General features: G+C 38.7%; 1 protein-coding gene across 1 annotated transcript; it reads left to right on the forward strand.

The window, feature by feature from the left end:
• The first annotated feature begins 983 nt into the window (after positions 1 to 983).
• Positions 984 to 18,081, forward strand: FBXO30 (F-box protein 30). Its single transcript, XM_060115264.1, has 3 exons — positions 984 to 1,102; positions 9,798 to 11,854; positions 15,643 to 18,081. Exons 2-3 carry the CDS (start codon positions 9,821 to 9,823, stop codon positions 15,844 to 15,846), a joined length of 2,238 nt encoding a protein of 745 aa, XP_059971247.1. The 5' UTR covers positions 984 to 1,102; positions 9,798 to 9,820; the 3' UTR covers positions 15,847 to 18,081.
• Positions 18,082 to 18,340: the final 259 nt, after the last annotated feature.

The raw sequence follows: 18,340 nt of genomic DNA on the forward strand, positions 1-18,340 counted from the left end.
CACCTACTCCCAGCACTTGGAATCACTGTCCCTTCTGTCCCTTGGCCTTGGACCAAGGCGTGGTAGTAGTAGCAGGGAAGTGGACCCCAATTCTTTGATATGGCCCTGTGACATTTCTTCAATCTTTTTGTAAAATATCCTGCAAAATCAGCTTCAAGCCACCTTTCCACTAGATCGCGTTGTCTTTCCCACGTAGACAACCTCCCTGCTGTGGTCTGTGTGGAGGATTACAGTCCCTCAGAGAAGCAGACCTTGGTGGGCTGCCCTGCCAGGGCTCCAGAAAAGATTCGCGACGCCTGAATCCTGTTGGGCTGAGCTCGGTCCCAGGGCAGATAGAACCTACAAGAATCCGGGCACTAAGTCACAGGAATGGGGCACTTTTGGTAAGCCGGCAGGAAGGCCTGATCATCAAAGATTCAAGGACAGCTGCCCCGTTTTTTCCTAAATGTGACCTAATGGGAAGACCGATGCATCCAGAGTTAAGGGATTTGGGCTGCTTCTCCTACCATTTAGGGAGTTAAACAAGTCACTCTTCTTGGGCCTGTTCTCCTCATTTCCAAAACTACGTGTCTAGGATTCCTTTCAGGAATACAGCATCCTAAAATCGAACAGGATTTGGTAGACCTGCTGGGCAGGAGCCACGTGGGGTCCGGTGGGAACGCCCTAAGGGGGGGTGCTGAGACTACACTTCTCTGGACCTGACTCTCGGTCACGTCCCTTCCGGGGAGGCGGGGGAGTGTCGGTGGGCGGCGTGCGCGTTCCCGCCGAGCTCGGCGTGAGCGTCTCCTTCGGGCTCGGCGTGCGCGTCTCCGCCCGGCTTGCCACGGGCCCCGGGGCCCGGCCGGGTGGGCGGGGCAGAGCTGGGCGGGGTGGAGAGGGTGGGGAGGATCGCCAACGGGAGAGCAGGCCGAGGAGCTACAGGAGGAGGAGGAGGAGGAAGACGGGGGAGGGAAAAGGCGGCGGCCTGGCTGGGCAGAGAGGCGAGGAGGAGGCGGGTTGCACGGGGGTGTGGGGCGCGGAGCGGCGCCGGGACAGCGGGGAGCAGCCGGGCACGGCGGCCACGGCAGCCAGGGTCTGGGCCGCGGTTCGGCCGGGCCGGCCGGTGAGTGTCGGGGAGGCCCGCCCGGGAGGCCGGCGCCGCCCGGGCTGCGCCGGGGCCAGAGGCGGTGGCCGGGCAGTGCGAGGCCCGCGGCCGGGGCGCAGGCGGCCGTGGGGCCGGCGGGCCGGGCCTGGGGCGGAGCAAACGCGGCCCTGTCCGGGCGCCGAGAGGAAGTCGGCGGCGTGGGCGTCCGAGCCCAGCCCGCTGCCCGGCCCGCCGTGGAGGCCTCCAGCAAATGGCGACCCAGGCCCCGAGGGCCGACCCCCGTGCCACCCGGGCTCGCGTGTCTGTGTGTTGGGGAGGGGTGAAGCCGGAGTTAAACTTAGGGAGCCCCAGGAACCTCGAAAACCTGGCTTCTCTTTCCTTTTGCCCTTTAGAAACTTGCTTTGTTTGGGGACAGACGGGTTAAAGTAAGACTGGGAGGCATCATCAGCTGTCTCGACGGGATGAGTGAAGTTGGTAACTTTTCCATTCATGGAAGTGAGAGGATCTTAGTCTTAGCCTCAGTCCCTATTAAAGAGAAACATCCTGATTTTATAGATCTGAGGCGTGTGACCATTTCCAAGTTATTTGTGTCCTATCTCGTGGAAGTGCACTGCTTGGAAGGGGGCCATAGAGTGCACGTTGAATTTAATCTCCTTTGAGTATGTTTTTTTACACGTGTATTTAGAGAATAGAGACCATGGTGTTGTTTACCATGGTTCTGGTACTCCATTCCCCTCTCCCTGTGTCTTGTTTTTCTTTCTAAGCCATGTCGTAAGTCTCGGTTAAAAGATGCTTGGGAAGGAATTGACCTTTTATTCCAAAATTACTTTGTTGACTGGGATCCAAGATGAAGTTATTTATGGGCATGCTGGTATCAGTGTAGATTAACTTAAAACTGTAAATACAAAACCCCAAGCTTTCTTAGCTTTTCATTTCTATTTGCTACATTTCAATACAGTTTTGTGTCGTTTAGAGACCTAGTAAATTATATTAACAGAATTTTGCATTTGCTGATATTTATTAAGCTTTTCCAAAGTTGTTGACGGGCAGAAGGGAAAAGAGTAGCATAAAATGTAAGATGAGGGTTTTTCTAAGGGTTCAATTTTTCAGTCTGCAGTTTTCGCTGAATCACTGTTCTTTATGCTTAGTCACTGTTTCTTACTACAGAAGTTTAATTGGGGATAATATGGTGTTTTGCTAACTTTTTAAATTGTCAGTTTGTTTTTATCTGGTAGTGTAATGCGGTGACATAGCTTTTTTTGGTGTGTGATTCTGGAAATGTTAGTGGGTGGAGCTTTGTGAGTGTTACCAGAGAACTGAAGTTTCCGATATAGGCAAACTTTTATGCATTCCAAGTGTACTGGATATTTAATTTCAATCCAGTATTTCTCTATGGTTAGCATTGGAGACTTTTAAAAAAATATACAAAGTGTCCTAATAAAATACGCTGTTGAAGAAAATAATACGTATTTTGAGATAATGTATGTAGTTAGAGAGGTGCTTTAAGGTCACCAAAATAGGCCTTTTTTAATGTGTTTACTGTTTGATATAATGTATTACTGAAATGTGACTTTTAATGGCATCAGCCTTATGCTGTTCTGTATGGTTTTTGATAAATCTTTTAACTAAGTTACCATGACTACCATGCTGTGGAATGACATTGTATTTGTAGAATTCATCAATATTAAAGTCATTAGTCAAAAGGCTGTATAAAATATTACTTAATTTCAAATTTATTTTGATGAAGTAGGTGGGATTGACCTTGGACGGGTGGTTTTTACACTGTAGATAACTAGATAGTTAAATACAGATGAGCATCTCTTAATTACAGCCCAGTCTGTGAAAATCTTTTACAAAAAGGGTATGTCTTTTTCTTAAGAGTGGGTAATGTTAGCATCAGGTGGTTCCTCATATGATTGCTTTTAATCAGCTTCCTAAGTATAAATGACCTGATGTAAAAATGACTGTACGTAACGGTTTGTGCATGCGGATGTGGCGGTTGTGTAAAGCGGGGTGCGTCCGTTTTCTGAGAAATGTGTGTTTGTATCGTGCTGGACACACGCATACTGTAGCCGACTTTTGTGGAGTACGAGGTTGTTTTCACAGCACAGTAATTACCTCAAGGTCACAAAGCTGAGATTCCTTGGAAGCCCATATTCCCCTGTGCCATGCTGCCCCTTTTAATAAGCTGAGTTCCACCATTTGGGTGGATTATTTTTATCTGAGTCTCAGCTCAAATAACTTCTGGTATGAATATTAAATATTTATTAATATATGTTATTTTAATTTCTGATGTAAGTCTGCAGTAATTTTGTTTGCTTATTTAGTGGAGAACAATTGCGCGTAGTTAGGACTTCCACTTTGGAATAAGCTATCCATGTCCATATTTAGAAATGGAGGAGGTATGTTGTGATTATATCATAAATGGAAGGGTGAAAAGTTGAAAACAAAATTCCATATAATTAGGTCATCATTCTGTAAATAAAAAGACAGAACCAAAATTTAATAAAAGAATGTATACAGTGTAACCAGTTTAGCCATTTTGGACTCATCAGTAGGGCACTGCTTTGAGTTGGGAGTTTAATGATCTTGGATTTTCAGTCTTGTCTAGGCACCTCACCCCCCTTTTTTAAACCAGTGAAATGAAACGTCCAACTGAGGTTGTAGATTTATTATGGTTTTTAAAACTGAGTGCACCTGATCAGTAAATCAGCCAGCAAATGTTTGTATTTACTATGCAGTAGCACCTCCAACTATACAAGAAGGATGAGACTTGCTCTGGAGGAATTAAAAGTGATTGCTAAGTATGAAATTTCAGTCATAGACCTACTTGTGATTATGGTTAACTAATTGAACAAGTCTGTCTATAGTTCCATTTCAGTCTTACATTGAAGCAACATTTTATTGTCTCAGTGGAATTCTTTTTTTTTTTTTTTTTTTTTTTTTTTTTTTTGCGGTATGCGGGCCTCTCACTGTTGTGGCCTCCCCCGTTGCGGAGCACAGGCTCCGGACGCGCAGGCTCCGGACGCGCAGGCTCAGCGGCCATGGCTCACGGGCCCAGCCGCTCCGCGGCATATGGGATCCTCCCAGACCGGGGCACGAACCCATATCCCCTGCATCGGCAGGCGGACTCTCAACCACTTGCGCCACCAGGGAGGCCCTCAGTGGAATTCTTTTTTATTTAATATCATATTAATTGTAATATTAAGGAAGTAGGCTGACGCCACTTCCTTTTCCGAGCTTATTTTCCTCATCCTCTATATACTCAGGCAGCTGCACACGTGCAGACACCTCCGCCTCTGCTTTTCTTTTTGAATCTAATGCCTCTATAGTCAGTAACCTGTAACCAGACTGCAGGGTTGATTAAGGAATTTAAATAGTGCAACAATATACAGGTAGATGTTTCCTTTTGTGACTCTTATTACTATTATTTTTTAAGATTTTAAAACAATGGAATATTGAAATTAATTTTACTTGATTTACTTTTCCCTTTAATTTACTTTTTTGATGGACAGTTTAGCTTATTTCATATAAAATACCTGGAACATATCACCTAGATACTCAGTAAATGTTTGAGTACTTTTGACTTTTTATATCTGGTACAATGAGGTAATTTTGACTCAATCTGGTTGACTAATTCTAGATTTATAAAGTATCTTTTTATGAAGTATGTAGTTTTCCATGAAGTCAAGAATTGTTTTGGAATCCATCTGGTTATTTCTTGTATTATAATAATTTCATTTATTCATGTTTTTTCGATAAGTGAGGCTCTAATTGAGGTACAATTTTGAATGCAGGGAACACAGGAATGAATGAGACAGAGATGGTGCCTCCTTTGTGGAGTTTATAGTTTTCCCATGGAGATAGATATTAAACAGGGTAATGATTTACTTCAAGTTATGTATGACTAGTATTACCAAGGAAAAATGCAGTGTGTAATGAGCACATAAGTATAATACGGAATCCATACCATACCTTGCCTTTGGGTATGTGGAAAAGTGACATTTAAGCTGATAAAGGTTTGAGGTAACAGTTGGGGAAGGAAAGGAGTGTGTATGTGTGTGTGTGTCTGTCTCTTGGAGGCAGAGGCAGACATTAAGAACAGCCTGAGCAAGCTGTGTGGAATATTTGGGTGACTTGATTTAGCATATTTAAAATCGTGCTGATTTGCAGTGCTTTATTTATTTATCGCCTTATGTATTGTAATGAATTTGGAAAAATAAAGGAATTCTTTTTTTTTTTTTTTTTTTTTTTTGCGGTACGCGGGCCTCTCACTGCTGTGGCCTCTCCCTTTGCGGAGCACAGGCTCCGGACGCGCAGGCTCAGCGGCCATGGCTCACGGGCCCAGCCGCTCCTCGGCATGTGGGATCTTCATGGACCGGGGCACGAACCCTTGTCCCCTGCATCGGCAGGCAGACTCTCAACCACTGTGCCACCAGGGAAGCCCAGGAATTCTTTTTTTGAGGACAATATCTTTCTGTCTAGAAATAGCCTTAAATGACAAAGTCTCATTTCATTGTATGTGAAAATGCCATGCCTTAAATTGTTTTTATGGATTGCTTGTTAGCCACAGATTATGAGTTGGCTTAGAATTTCTGTTAGAGAAAATTGAAACTATTGTAAAGCATTTACTCTTTTACAGTATTTTCTAGTCTAATGAAACTTTTTCCAGTCATTCAACTTTAAGTGTAAATAGATATGTTATTTGGAACGTTAAGATTCTTTTTCAAGAGAGTTTTTTTTTTTTTTTTAAGTTAATACTGAGGAGTTTTATTTTATTTATTATTTATTTTTTTTTTTTGCGGTACGCGGGCCTCTCACTGTTGTGGCCCCTCCCTTTGCGGAGCACAGGCTCCAGACGCGCAGGCTCAGCGGCCATGGCTCACGGGCCCAGCCGCTCCGCGGCTTGTGGGATCTTCCTGGACCATGGCACGAACCCGTGTCCCCTGCATCGGCAGGCGGACTCTCAACCACTGCGCCACCAGGGAAGCCCCAGGAGTTTTAAATTAAGCTCGTCTTGAACTTGGAGACTCAGTTTTAGCAACAAGTTTTCTACTGGACCTGCTGTGTCACTGTTCAGCTGCTAAATTAGGGATTGACATTTTAAACCCGTTTCATAGGATTTGTGAGCAATTGTGCAATACTTTTTGGAGGCATATTTAATTTGATAATAGCGATCTTGAAAGAGGGTGGATCTGGAACTTTTAAATTCTGAAACAGTACCCCAGAATACTTTTTGGGTATTGTCGACTGCATTAAAAAAAAACTTATTTCTTAATATATTTAATTGTAAAATGGACTTAAACTTGATTCCTTCTTTGTATAGCTGTTTTGAGAAGGTTAAATTTGTACTATTTCATATGTTTATACTGAGCATTATAAATGTAAGTTATTTTAAAAATAATTTAAAACACTTATGTTCAAAGCAAAGTAATGTGCTATTATAATTAGAAAGGACCCAAAAGACTTTCTTGACCACAGGGGTGATTAAGTGTTGGAATAAACTACAAGCAAAGTTGTGTAACCTCCATTCCTCAAATACCATCTTAAAATTGGATCACCAAGTTACTGAAGTGCTGTCTTATTTTCTTAAACTTTATAAGTAAGCGTATCTGTTATCGTCCATATGTATTGATGAGATATAGATTTCAATCCTAGCTCTGCCACTTACTAGGTAGATGACCTTGGGTAAGTCACTTACCCTCTCTGTACCTCAGTTTTCTCTGGGTTGTTATGAGGATTAAGTGACATTGACATGATTCTACAAGAAGGATAAAGTAGGTACATAGTGTTCCCTTTTCCTTTAAGTCTACTTCAGTAGATAATACATGTTGTGGACTCATTGCTGTGGATGCTTTTATTTTTATTATTTTTTAATCATTTCTTTTATTGAGAGGGGAATAGTGTGGAAGAGGGTATTTATTTTGAATCTTGAGAGCCCTCTACTTCTATTTACCTTTCAAAGTTGTTGCTGTTTTGCATTTAACTCAGTTGTTTGTAACAGTTGCTATTTTAAACACTTTTGAACTAAGCGATGTTTTGAGATGTGTTCTGCCTGGTATAATCCTGTGATGTGCATGTAACATAGGGTGTTCCTACTAGTTCTGAGAGCCTTGGTCACTTCTGTTGGAACTGCTTGTGTTTTTAGGTTTCTCACTTAGTAACAGTCACGTTTATAACCTTCAGCATGTGAGATGAACTCAGTCTAGTTGTAAAATAAGAAAGCTACAGCTGTTTTCACAATCTAATCACCCGGTAAAATTTGTCTTATTAAAGTTTCTCTTTGCTTAACTTACAAATATCATCATTAGTCTGTCATTTCTTCTATTTTGACCCTTTTTAGCATGTCTATCTTCAATTTATAGGTTCTGTCTTTAGCTTTAAAATTTATAGGGATAAACAATCAGAAGTATCTAACTCATCTGTAATTTTTAAACACAGTTTTAAAATGTAGTTTTGTTGTTAAATGTGTAACTTGTTTTTTTCTGTCCCTGGCATCAGTTCGCACCATAATATCAACTCAGAACTTTTCTACTTAATCAACAAAGTTCTGTCAGTAATAGACTTGCTGTTTGAGTTTGAGGAAAATGAAGCCTGGACTGGAGAAAAAGAAATAGCAATTTGGGGAATAATTAGTTTACATTAGCCACCTAGAAGTAAGACAGAATTTATGGAAGAGAATATGTGAGAGAACTAGCAAGCTTTTATGCACTAAAGTGAAGAAAATAGGCTAAGAATCAGCTTCCTATCCAGAAAATTATTATTAATTTAATTTGGAAAATTTTGAGGTGAGTTGCCTGTGCCATATATACGTAGAGGTATATAATAAATAAGTAGCTGTAGAGATCTGAAGTTTGGAAGAGGGATCTGGGCAGGAGGTATAGATGAGTTTTTAGCATATAAGTGGTAATTGAACCTTTTGAGAAATTGGGAGAATGTATAGAATGAACCAGAAATGACATGGATCCCTGAAGAAGAGTAATATTTTAGAAGAAAAGATTAAGGAATAACCAAAGAGGTAGGAAAACCAGGGAAACGTGAGACCATAAAAACTAAAGAAAGATAGTAGTTCAGAAAGGAGGAATTAGCCAACAAAATGATATAATGGCTAAGGAAGATGAGGTCTGGAAAAAATGCCCTTTGGATTTAGCATTGAGGATCTCGATAGAGCGGTTTTAATGAGTGGTGGTAAAAGTAAAGCCACATTAGAGGGCTGAAGAGTATATGGGAAGTTAACAGGGTTTGTTTGTTGTTTTTCTTTTGAAAGCTTGACTGAAAAGGAAAAAAAACAAAAGGGGTATATTGCTTTATTATATATGTCTTTAAATATGAAATAGTCTTAAGTTTTTGCTGCTAATAGGAAGAAGCCAATAAAGAAGTTGGAGATTATAGAAATAAGACATTGAATAGGCTAAGTAATTATAAGTAAATCAGTGCATTGTGCCAATACTTTCTCTTTTTTTGTATAAAATTTTTCTTGCTAAAAGCAGGAAAGAACATCTGTAATCCTCTCATGTTATTTTATGGGTACTACTTCTCTGCTTAAAATCCTCAGTGGTTTCTAACTACTTAAAAGTCTGAACTCCTTAGAATAGCATATAACACACTTTCCATAACTTTTGTTATTCCTGTCCCACCTCATCTCTCACAGCTACTTTGCATTTCACCTTGCGATCCAGCAATACTGGGAAACTTGAGGTTCCCTCAGCATGTTTTGCGAATTCTTACTTTTCTGTATTTGCATGTGCTGTTACTTCAGCATTGAATGCCCCTCCTCCTTTCTAACCCTACCCTCCTGTGCTTAAGACTTCTCATCTTTCAAGACTACTGTGAATTCTTCTGTACCCCCCACACATACTGATTTTCTCTGTCATATTGATCATATAAAAGTGTGACATGATTTTACTTTCGTCTCTGACCTCCTGCTGAAGCTCCTTGAGAGGAGGCACCATGTCTTCTAATCTTCACGTTGCCATACCAAACACAGAGTCTGGTACATGGCAGTTAAACAATAAATAGGTGTTGAATGAATGAATGGAAACTGTGGCCCTCAGAAGGAAGTGATTCATCCACTGCCACAGAAGTGGAGCTAGAACTTATATTTTTTGGATAAATGCCCTCTTTGCTTTAATTAAGGCTTACTCTCTTTATTTGTTGTAGAATTTATTAAGGCATAGGTAGAAAGAGGTCAATAGATGAAATCTTACATGAATTTATGTATTTGGAGGGAATATTAAAGAAAACATCTAATCAGGTTTTAGTTAAGTATATTCATGAAATTCAGATTATTCTCTTAGGAATATGATGAGGTCTCTGCAATGTGGAGTACATCATAATCAGTTTAGTTAAAATTAAAAAGGTAAAAGCTGAAGCATTCTCTGAAATCTAAACGTTAAATATTCATCAACTTTTTTTGGCATTAATTTATATACTACACAATATACTAGAATTTAAGTATTATATTTTGAAATGTTTGGCCTGTTGGGCAGATTGTTATATGGTATATACAAATGAACTTATGACTTGCTTCTTGAAGTGCTTAAGCTGTTTCAAGATGGATTGATTATATGTCAAATAAACTTGTTAAGTGTTTATATTATATATTTCATCCTCATATAAGCCAATATACCTTCATGATTTGATGTTTTTCCTTAAAACAGTTTTTAAAATGCGACCACTTTTTGCCTAACTTCTCCTTTCTTTTCCATCTCAGTAACTAGAGCTGGACTGGCCATTATGGAGGAGGGGCTGCAGCACTCTCACTGCGTGAATTGTGTCAGTAGAAGGTGTATGACCAGACCAGAGCCTGGGATTTCCTGTGACTTGATAGGTTGTCCATTGGTTTGTGGAGCAGTTTTCCATTCTTGTAAAGCTGATGAGCATCGACTTTTATGTCCATTGGAACGAGTGCCTTGCTTAAATAGTGACTTTGGATGTCCATTTACAATGGCTCGAAATAAAGTTGCCGAACATCTAGAAATGTGTCCTGCAAGTGTGGTGTGCTGTACTATGGAGTGGAACCGATGGCCAGTTAGTTATGCAGACCGGAAATCATATGAAAATCTAAGCAGAGATGTTGATGAAGTGGCACAGTTAGATATGGCCTTGGCCCTTCAAGACCAAAGGATGCTCTTAGAGTCTCTCAAAGTAGCCACCATGATGTCAAAAGCAACTGATAAAGTATCAGAACCTAGAGAACAGATCTCAGTTAAATCAAGTGTCCCAGAAATACCACATACTAATGGTTTGGTGTCTGTTGATGAAGACTCTTATGGTGCACTTTATCAAGCTACTGTTGAAACAACCAGAAGTTTGGCTGTTGCTTTAGATATCCTGAATACCGCCACAAGAGACGTTGGCATGTTAAGTATGAGTCTTTGTGCTTCCCCGAATGAAATGAAAGAAGAAGAAAATGCCAGAGAAAGCTTACAGAACAGAAACTTGAAAGACCAGGACCGTCTTTATGAGGATGAGATAGGAGCAGTAGGTGGGATTGACCATAATGACACAAGTCAGAATGCCCAGTCTGAACAAAATGGTTCAAGTGATTTATTATGTGACTTGGATGCCAGTTCTTACGGCACTTCTGCTCTTTGTAATGGCTTTCCTTTGGAAAATATATGTACACAGGTCATTGAGCAGAATCAGAATTCACATAGTGGCTCAAAACAAAGTAACTTAACAAATAGAGAATGTGTAGCATCCGATGGCCCTTCAGAACCGTCTAGTTCACTTTCAGTAGCAGCACAAGTTAAGGAAGTAATACCATCTAATGCTTTGCCTAATGGCACAGTTCAGCATATCCTCATGCCAGATGATGATGAAGACTTGTGTTGGAAAAAAGTAGACTTAGGGGACCTAAGGAATGTGGATGTCTTATCCTTCAGTCATCCTCCTTCATTCAAATTTCTTTCTAATTCATGTTGGTCTAAACCAAAGGAAGATAAAGCAGTAGATACATCAGATTTGGAAGTTGCAGAAGATCCGATGGGTCTCCAAGGAATAGATCTAATCACAGCAGCATTACTGTTTTGTCTAGGAGATTCTCCAGGTGGGAGGGGTATATCTGATAGTCGCATGGTTGACGTTTATCACATTGACTTTGGGACTCAGACTTTTTCACTTCCGTCTGCCATATTAGCTACAAATACAATGGTTGGGGAAATAGCTTCAGCTTCAGCTTGTGATCATGCCAACCCACAGCTTTCAAATCCAAGTCCTTTTCAGACACTTGGGCTTGATTTAGTATTGGAATGTGTCGCTAGGTACCAACCCAAGCAGCGTCCAATGTTTACATTTGTTTGTGGACAGTTATTTAGAAGAAAAGAATTTTCATCACATTTTAAGAACGTGCATGGTGACATTCATGCTGGACTCAATGGCTGGATGGAACAGAGGTGTCCTTTAGCATATTATGGTTGTACCTATTCTCAGCGTAGATTTTGTCCATCCAAACAAGGAGCAAAGATTATACACGACCGCCATTTGAGGTCATTTGGAGTTCAACCATCTGTATCTACAGTGTTAGTAGAGCCTGCTAGAAACTGTGTGTTGGGATTACATAGTGACCATCTAAGTAGTCTTCCTTTTGAAGTCCTGCAACATATTGCAGGCTTTCTTGATGGCTTCAGTTTATGCCAGCTCTCATGTGTATCCAAGTTAATGAGGGATGTGTGTGGCAGTCTTCTTCAGTCTCGTGGAATGGTCATACTGCAGTGGGGGAAAAGGAAGTATCCAGAAGGAAACTCATCATGGCAGATAAAAGAAAAGGTTGGTTTAATTTAATTGTATCAGTCCCTTATTTGACCTATAGTAGGCACTTAATAATGTTGCTGAATTAATAAAATTAACCTTGTTGCAAAATTGACCATCCTTAAAACTTAGTAATTCAGTATGATGACAAACTTTTTTATAATGATAATGAAAGCAAGAATAGTTAGAATTGTTAGTCATAATCACATATTTACTGCAGACATCCTAGAACTAGAGTCTGATGTCATACGACAGAGACCACTTCCAGTTCTTCAGTTGAGGGGTTCTATACCTAGTTACTTCTTCTGTAACAGCCCCCTTTGCTTGAGTCCATGTTAGCCACCTGCTAATTTGGGCTCCATCTGAAACATTTTCACCATAGGACAATGGAGGAAGCAAGGAGAAGGTTTTTTACTGCTTGTAATTGGCAGTTTTGGTCCATTCTTAGCAATTTCTTTCTTAGAACTTGGTTATTACAGGGAGAACTTAAATAAGGAGACATGAAAAAAAATCTACTCCTAGTAAGTGACCAATGGAGTATTTGGGGTATAGAGAATGTAAATGGATGGATGTGGAAATGTGTTAGGCTGAGGTGAGATAAGGGCAGTAGGATTTGATATTGTTGACTCTGCGTTTAGTACAGTACAAGGGAGTGTTGCAGATTGGAAGCTTGAGCTGGAGATTGGGAACAAATCCTAGCTCCACCATTTTCCTCCTGTGATATCTTACTTTTGCCCAGCTTCTGTTTGAGGTACTATCCAATAGAAACTAGAAGGCATTACAAATACCTTTGATTGAAGGTGTTTTTTCATTTTAGAACATTTATAATATGAAACTTTGATTTTATAAAGTAGAAGAAAATTTAATAAACATCACATTGGTTGAACAGGGTTCACATTTCTGGCTACTTCGTTTTTACCACCCTTAGGTTTTCTCTTATTTTCACTCATTGCTCCAGTTTTTCAGAATTCTGCATCTGCTTTTGTGTTCTCCTGAAGCTTTGACCAGTAAATGAGCACACTAATTATTTTATGTAGAAAATTTCACACTTGCTGCATATATGTGGGTATGTGTGTATTTTCATTTTCTACATGATTTGGTGTCTTTCTGCCATTAGTGGTGAGACCCTGAGAGCACGGCCCATTTTTGTCCTTGCCCACTAGTATTGACCTATGAGGTAAAATATTTTCTGGGGATTTTATTGCTGCAGAAAACCTCATCTACTCTTGGAGTTTAAATTGCCATCATTTATTCAAATTACGTGTGTATATCCTGGCCATTTTCTCCTCTGAACTGCAGTCCATTATATACAAGCATCTACTGGACATCTGCACTTGGTTATGTCACAGCTTCAGCGAACTCAACAGGTCCACTTTTCTACCCCTCTTAATCTCAGAACATGGCATTTTCATCTCTGAAGCTGCCTAAACTAGGAATTTGAGAGTAAAAGTTGACCCCTTTTTTCCCCCCTTTATTTCCGTATCCAGGTAGTCACAGAGTCCTGTTGTCTCCCTTCTTCATACCTCTCAGGTTTGCTGACTGTTTCTACTGCGGTTTCCCTACTTAGTCCCGCCTGTAGTTCTCTCCTGGGTTACTACAGTAGCCTCTTCCTTACTGGGTTTCTGTTTCCAACTGAGTCCCTCTCCAACATACTCTCTATAGAAGAGGTAGAGTAATAAATAATTTCTTAAATACAGTTCTCATGCTGTAGTGCTTGAAAACTTTTAAAATGCCCATCCATTGCCCTGGGGTAGAGGCAGACTGCTTAATAAAACATTTAAGACTTTTCATAATCTTGTCCTCACTTACCTCTTCAGTTTCCTTTTGTCACTTTATATTCCAGCCATGGAATTTACTTACAGTTGTCTGATGTTTTCTTCTTGCCTTAAGGTGTTTGAGTACACTGTCCCTGATACCTGCATTTGAACACTTCAGATGTTCTAGGCAGTGTGTACTTTACTTTCGTTAATGTATTTAACCTACTGTCCCTATTTCATGGATGAAGAAACTGTGGTTTAGAGAGGTTAAGTAACTTGTCCAGTTGGTGGATTCAGACCCTGGGAACCTACTTCTGGAGGTTGTGATCATTATCTCATTGTTATATCCTGCTTACTCTTCAGATCTTACTTTGTCAGGAAAGCCTACTCCGACCCCATTGAAGCCCTTAGGGAAGTGCACTGCTCTGTGTTCTCGTAGTGTTCCATTATATACCTCCTACTCTATGTACCCCCACTGAAGCACTGACCATGCTGTTTGGAAATTCACTGACGAATTGTCAGTTTCTTTCATTAGACTGTAAGTTCATTGAGAAGTGAGACTCTCTGGGAACCAAAATATTAACTGCTTAGCATAGCACCTCCCATATAGCAGGCACTAAGTAAATACTTGATGTATACTTGGATGCAAAATTGGCCCATTACTAAGAAACCTTGTCATCAGGAGATGGGAGCCGTCCATTTTTTCCTGAGTTTGTTTCACCAGACTCTTTTGACTGTGTGGAAGTAGGGAGTCTTTCTGCCACCATTGAATCTTTCAGCAAATTCATTCTGCGAAGCTTAACAAAAACTCCTAATTCTTAGTATAGTTTTGTGGTTATGGGGAATTGTAATCTATAATGTCTGTTGTTAGCTACTCTCCAGGCCTTCACTGACATCTGGGAAATGACTCCATGCAGGGTAATTGATATAACCTTAAGAAGTATAGCAATTAAGTACCTTATGTGCTGAACTATTCTACTGCTGGCTGAAAAATAATTATGTTCAGAATTTGAAGGCATCTGGCCACCCCAGAATTCGTAACGTTCTTTTCTGAGAAGCGCTAGTGAGTGCTGAGGGCTTCTCTCAAATTCACAGCTACTTTCTAGAGTATCTGCTGTTTGCCATGGGTTCAGTGTTCTCTAGACATTTGCCTGTTGATTAGCTTAGCTAGGATGCCTAGGCCTGTCTTGCTGTATTCATGCTTATTACCTATGTTCAGGTAACTTTATATTTTCAAATTGTAAAGATGAGAGGGGGCCACAGCAGTCATTGCTGGACCTATAAGGTGACAGTGCTTCAGGGCTTGGAGGTGCTGAGTGGGCAAAAGGGAAAGTAGTTCTTATTTTTACCAGAACAGGGATGGCATATAAATATTTTTCCCAGAAATGTATTTTACAATGATATGGAATTAAAAAATGATTCATTTTACAAAAAGCTCTATAAAAATTTCCAGAAACATGTTGAACAAATTGAAGCACTTGTGTTCCTCGTTATTACTAAGTGCGTTTACTACTTATAAATAATGAAAAGAAAAAGTACCTTGGCACAATATTCTAGAGTATTTTTTAGTATACTTCATATGGTGTAATAGGAATGGGAGAAAAACTTGTAGAAAAAAATAACACCTGTATTGTCAATATCTCCAGACCATGGATAGGTCTATATATATATAAACATTTGGATAGGATGAAAGACTGGTGTACAATATACATTATTTTAGGAAGTAGCTCTGAATATTTTATAAAAATTGCGTAATAAGTAAGCCAGGTTGGATGTGGTGATTTTCAATGTTGAGCTTTGTCTTTTATTTGCTTTTTAGTTATTATATTTATTGAAGTTATAATGTCATAGAAATGATTTATCTTACAAATATTTGATAAACAGATTTGTATCCAAATGGATTACTACTTCCAGTTTTGTAGCTAACTACTTGAAACTTTATATTAGATATTTCTCTTAACAGTTAGAAATGTATGCAGTTAGACCAAGAAATATGTTTTGATTCTTGTAAATTGACTTGTTTAAATCTGAAGTAGAATTTTCTTCTAGGTATGGCGATTCAGTACTGCATTTTGTTCTGTCAATGAATGGAAATTTGCTGACATCCTAAGCATGGCTGACCACTTGAAGAAATGCAGTTACAATATTGTAGAGAAACGGGAGGAAGCAATCCCATTGCCGTGTATGTGTGTGACACGAGAACTCACTAAAGAAGGACGTTCACTTCGCTCAGTTTTAAAACCTGTACTTTAAATACTATAATTCCACTTGCACATACATGCAAGCACCTAGTATAATTTCTTGGTAATATGTGACACTTTATTAATGTATTAAAGATTACAACTAGCTAAATTCATTGTCACTATGTATATAATGTTTTGAAGTGACCTATATTTTTATAAAGTACTGTTTAGTTGGAAAAAAGTTGCCTTAATGTTTGAAATGTGTGAATTTTTTGGAACTTGCTGGACAGGGTGATTTAATTTTTAGCTACATAATTTTCAGAATTAGTATTTTTAGTGGTGTGCATATTTTGGTTCTTACATTTTTTGCTTCTTAAATAACAAGATCCTGACCAAACAATTGATTCCTCATTTTCTGTGGGTTATAACCTATGCATTCAAAAATCAAAACTTTGATTCTGATTTTTACATCATAGGCTTTTCAGATTCAGAAAACATTCAGTTGCTTAAACACTGCATAAGACCATTATAAAGTTTTTCTTTTCTGGTTCTCCCCTTACATAATTGTTGATACGTAGATGATCTCTAATATATACATAATATTTAAAATCATGAGTAATGTTGATAATGCCATTTATCATGTTTTAAAAATAGTCCACAAAAATGTTTTCACCTTACATATTTACAACTCTCATACAGAGAGTTGACCATATGCAGCTTTTTTGGTTAGATGCCACATCCAGAGACATGGCAGTGTGTTATGTGACACAAACAAAGTTAAACAAGGTTAAAGCAAAATCAACAAAAAAAACCCTGTGAATTTACTTTAATTTGAAACTGTATATGGTATTATATATTTGCTAGGTATTTGATATTTGGAGAGAAGAAAATACAGTTGGCCCTTCATATCTGCAGGTTCCAAATCCATGGATTCAACCAAAGGATGGAATATTTGAAAAAAAAAATTCCATGAAATTTCAAAAAGCAAAACTTGAATTTGCCACTCATCTTCAACTATTTATATGGCACTTACATTATATTTACAATTATTTACATAGCATTTACATTGCATTAGGTACTAAAAATAATCTAGAGATGATTTCCAGTATATGGGAAGTATGCATAGGTTATGCGCAAATACTATGCCATTTTATGTAAGGGACTTGAACATCTGTGACTTCTGGGACCGTAGCAGGGTCCTGGAACCAATCTTCTGCAGATACTGAGAGACGACTGTATACCTCATCTTAAGTTTGAACTGGGCATATTCCGTGAATAAATTTCAGATATTCAGAATGCAAAGGGCTTAACTTTTTATCACAAGTGTTTAAAATTTTTGCCTTTTGATGTTTATAAAAATCACAATTATGTTGTTTTAAGACATTTAAAAATGTGACATTTGCTATCTTTGTAAGATGACAATCATGAAATTCAGAAACCTGTCTTGGTTGACAGTCTCTTTAAAACATTTCCAGGTTAATATTCCATAGAGTTCTCTACCAAAAAAGTAAGAATTGCATCTTTGTGTAAAACCAAAATATAACAGAAAGATATTCAAAGACCTATTCTTGAGGTATTTTATTATAGTTTTCAAATTGATTTATACTGTTATTAACCTGATATAGTCAGTTTAGAAAAATGAATATATCAGTATTAAGAAATAAATTGCAGAGATGGAGACTTGTACTTAAATAATTTAGGTAACTTGTGGCATTTGGTAGTCTGAAATGGTTACAAGTTACTTTGCTAAAAAAACTTCAAAACTATTTTGTCTTCTCTTCCTACATTTGTCCCTGAGAATGCTCTATTAACTAGGTTCTTGATTCCCATATATGGCAATCGGGCAGGGCAGAGGGGTTCCTTGGGCATTACAAAAGAATTCTGAATTGCTTTAAGACTTGTTTTGGTTGGATCAAGGCCTTATTACAGTTGAAAAATACAGCGTTAAAGACTAATCAATTGTTTTGCCTCACCTGTCATTTTAATTAGAAGAATACTTATTTCTTAGTGCTTAAACCAACTATTTCAACTGTGAGATTTGAATTACATAAACAGTCTCTTTCTGTGAAAAAGTCAGAAATAAGATATCAAATACTGTAAAATATAACTCTGCCTTTTAAAGTTTTGCTGAAGAATGTGTCTGGTTAGGATAGCACAAACATTAACTTTTTGTTTTATGGTTGTGCTTTTTTAAAATCCTTGTTTTTTAAGTTTAGACTCCATGTTTCCACACTGGATCATCAGATATTTAACATTTTCTACCTTTTATTTCTTTTACACGTCTTTGGCTGTTTTTTGTTTATGCCACCATACTATTTTGTTAAAATGTTTTCTTTGTGCAACATTTGTTCAAATTCTAATAAAATTAATATTTTCCTTTATATGGCTCAGTAACTTAAAAAGAAAAAAACTTACATTTAAATAAAATTTTAATCCTGGCTTGACAAATTCCAAACCTAGTCATATTGTTTCTGTAGTGGGGATTTTCTGCATGTTGTAGGAGTTGCTTGTTGATTATCATTGCTCACCCATGTTTTACTGGTGAACATTAATTTTTTTTTTAA

Source organism: Mesoplodon densirostris, chromosome 12 (genome assembly GCF_025265405.1).
Source record: "Mesoplodon densirostris isolate mMesDen1 chromosome 12, mMesDen1 primary haplotype, whole genome shotgun sequence".
NCBI lineage: Eukaryota > Metazoa > Chordata > Mammalia > Artiodactyla > Ziphiidae > Mesoplodon > Mesoplodon densirostris.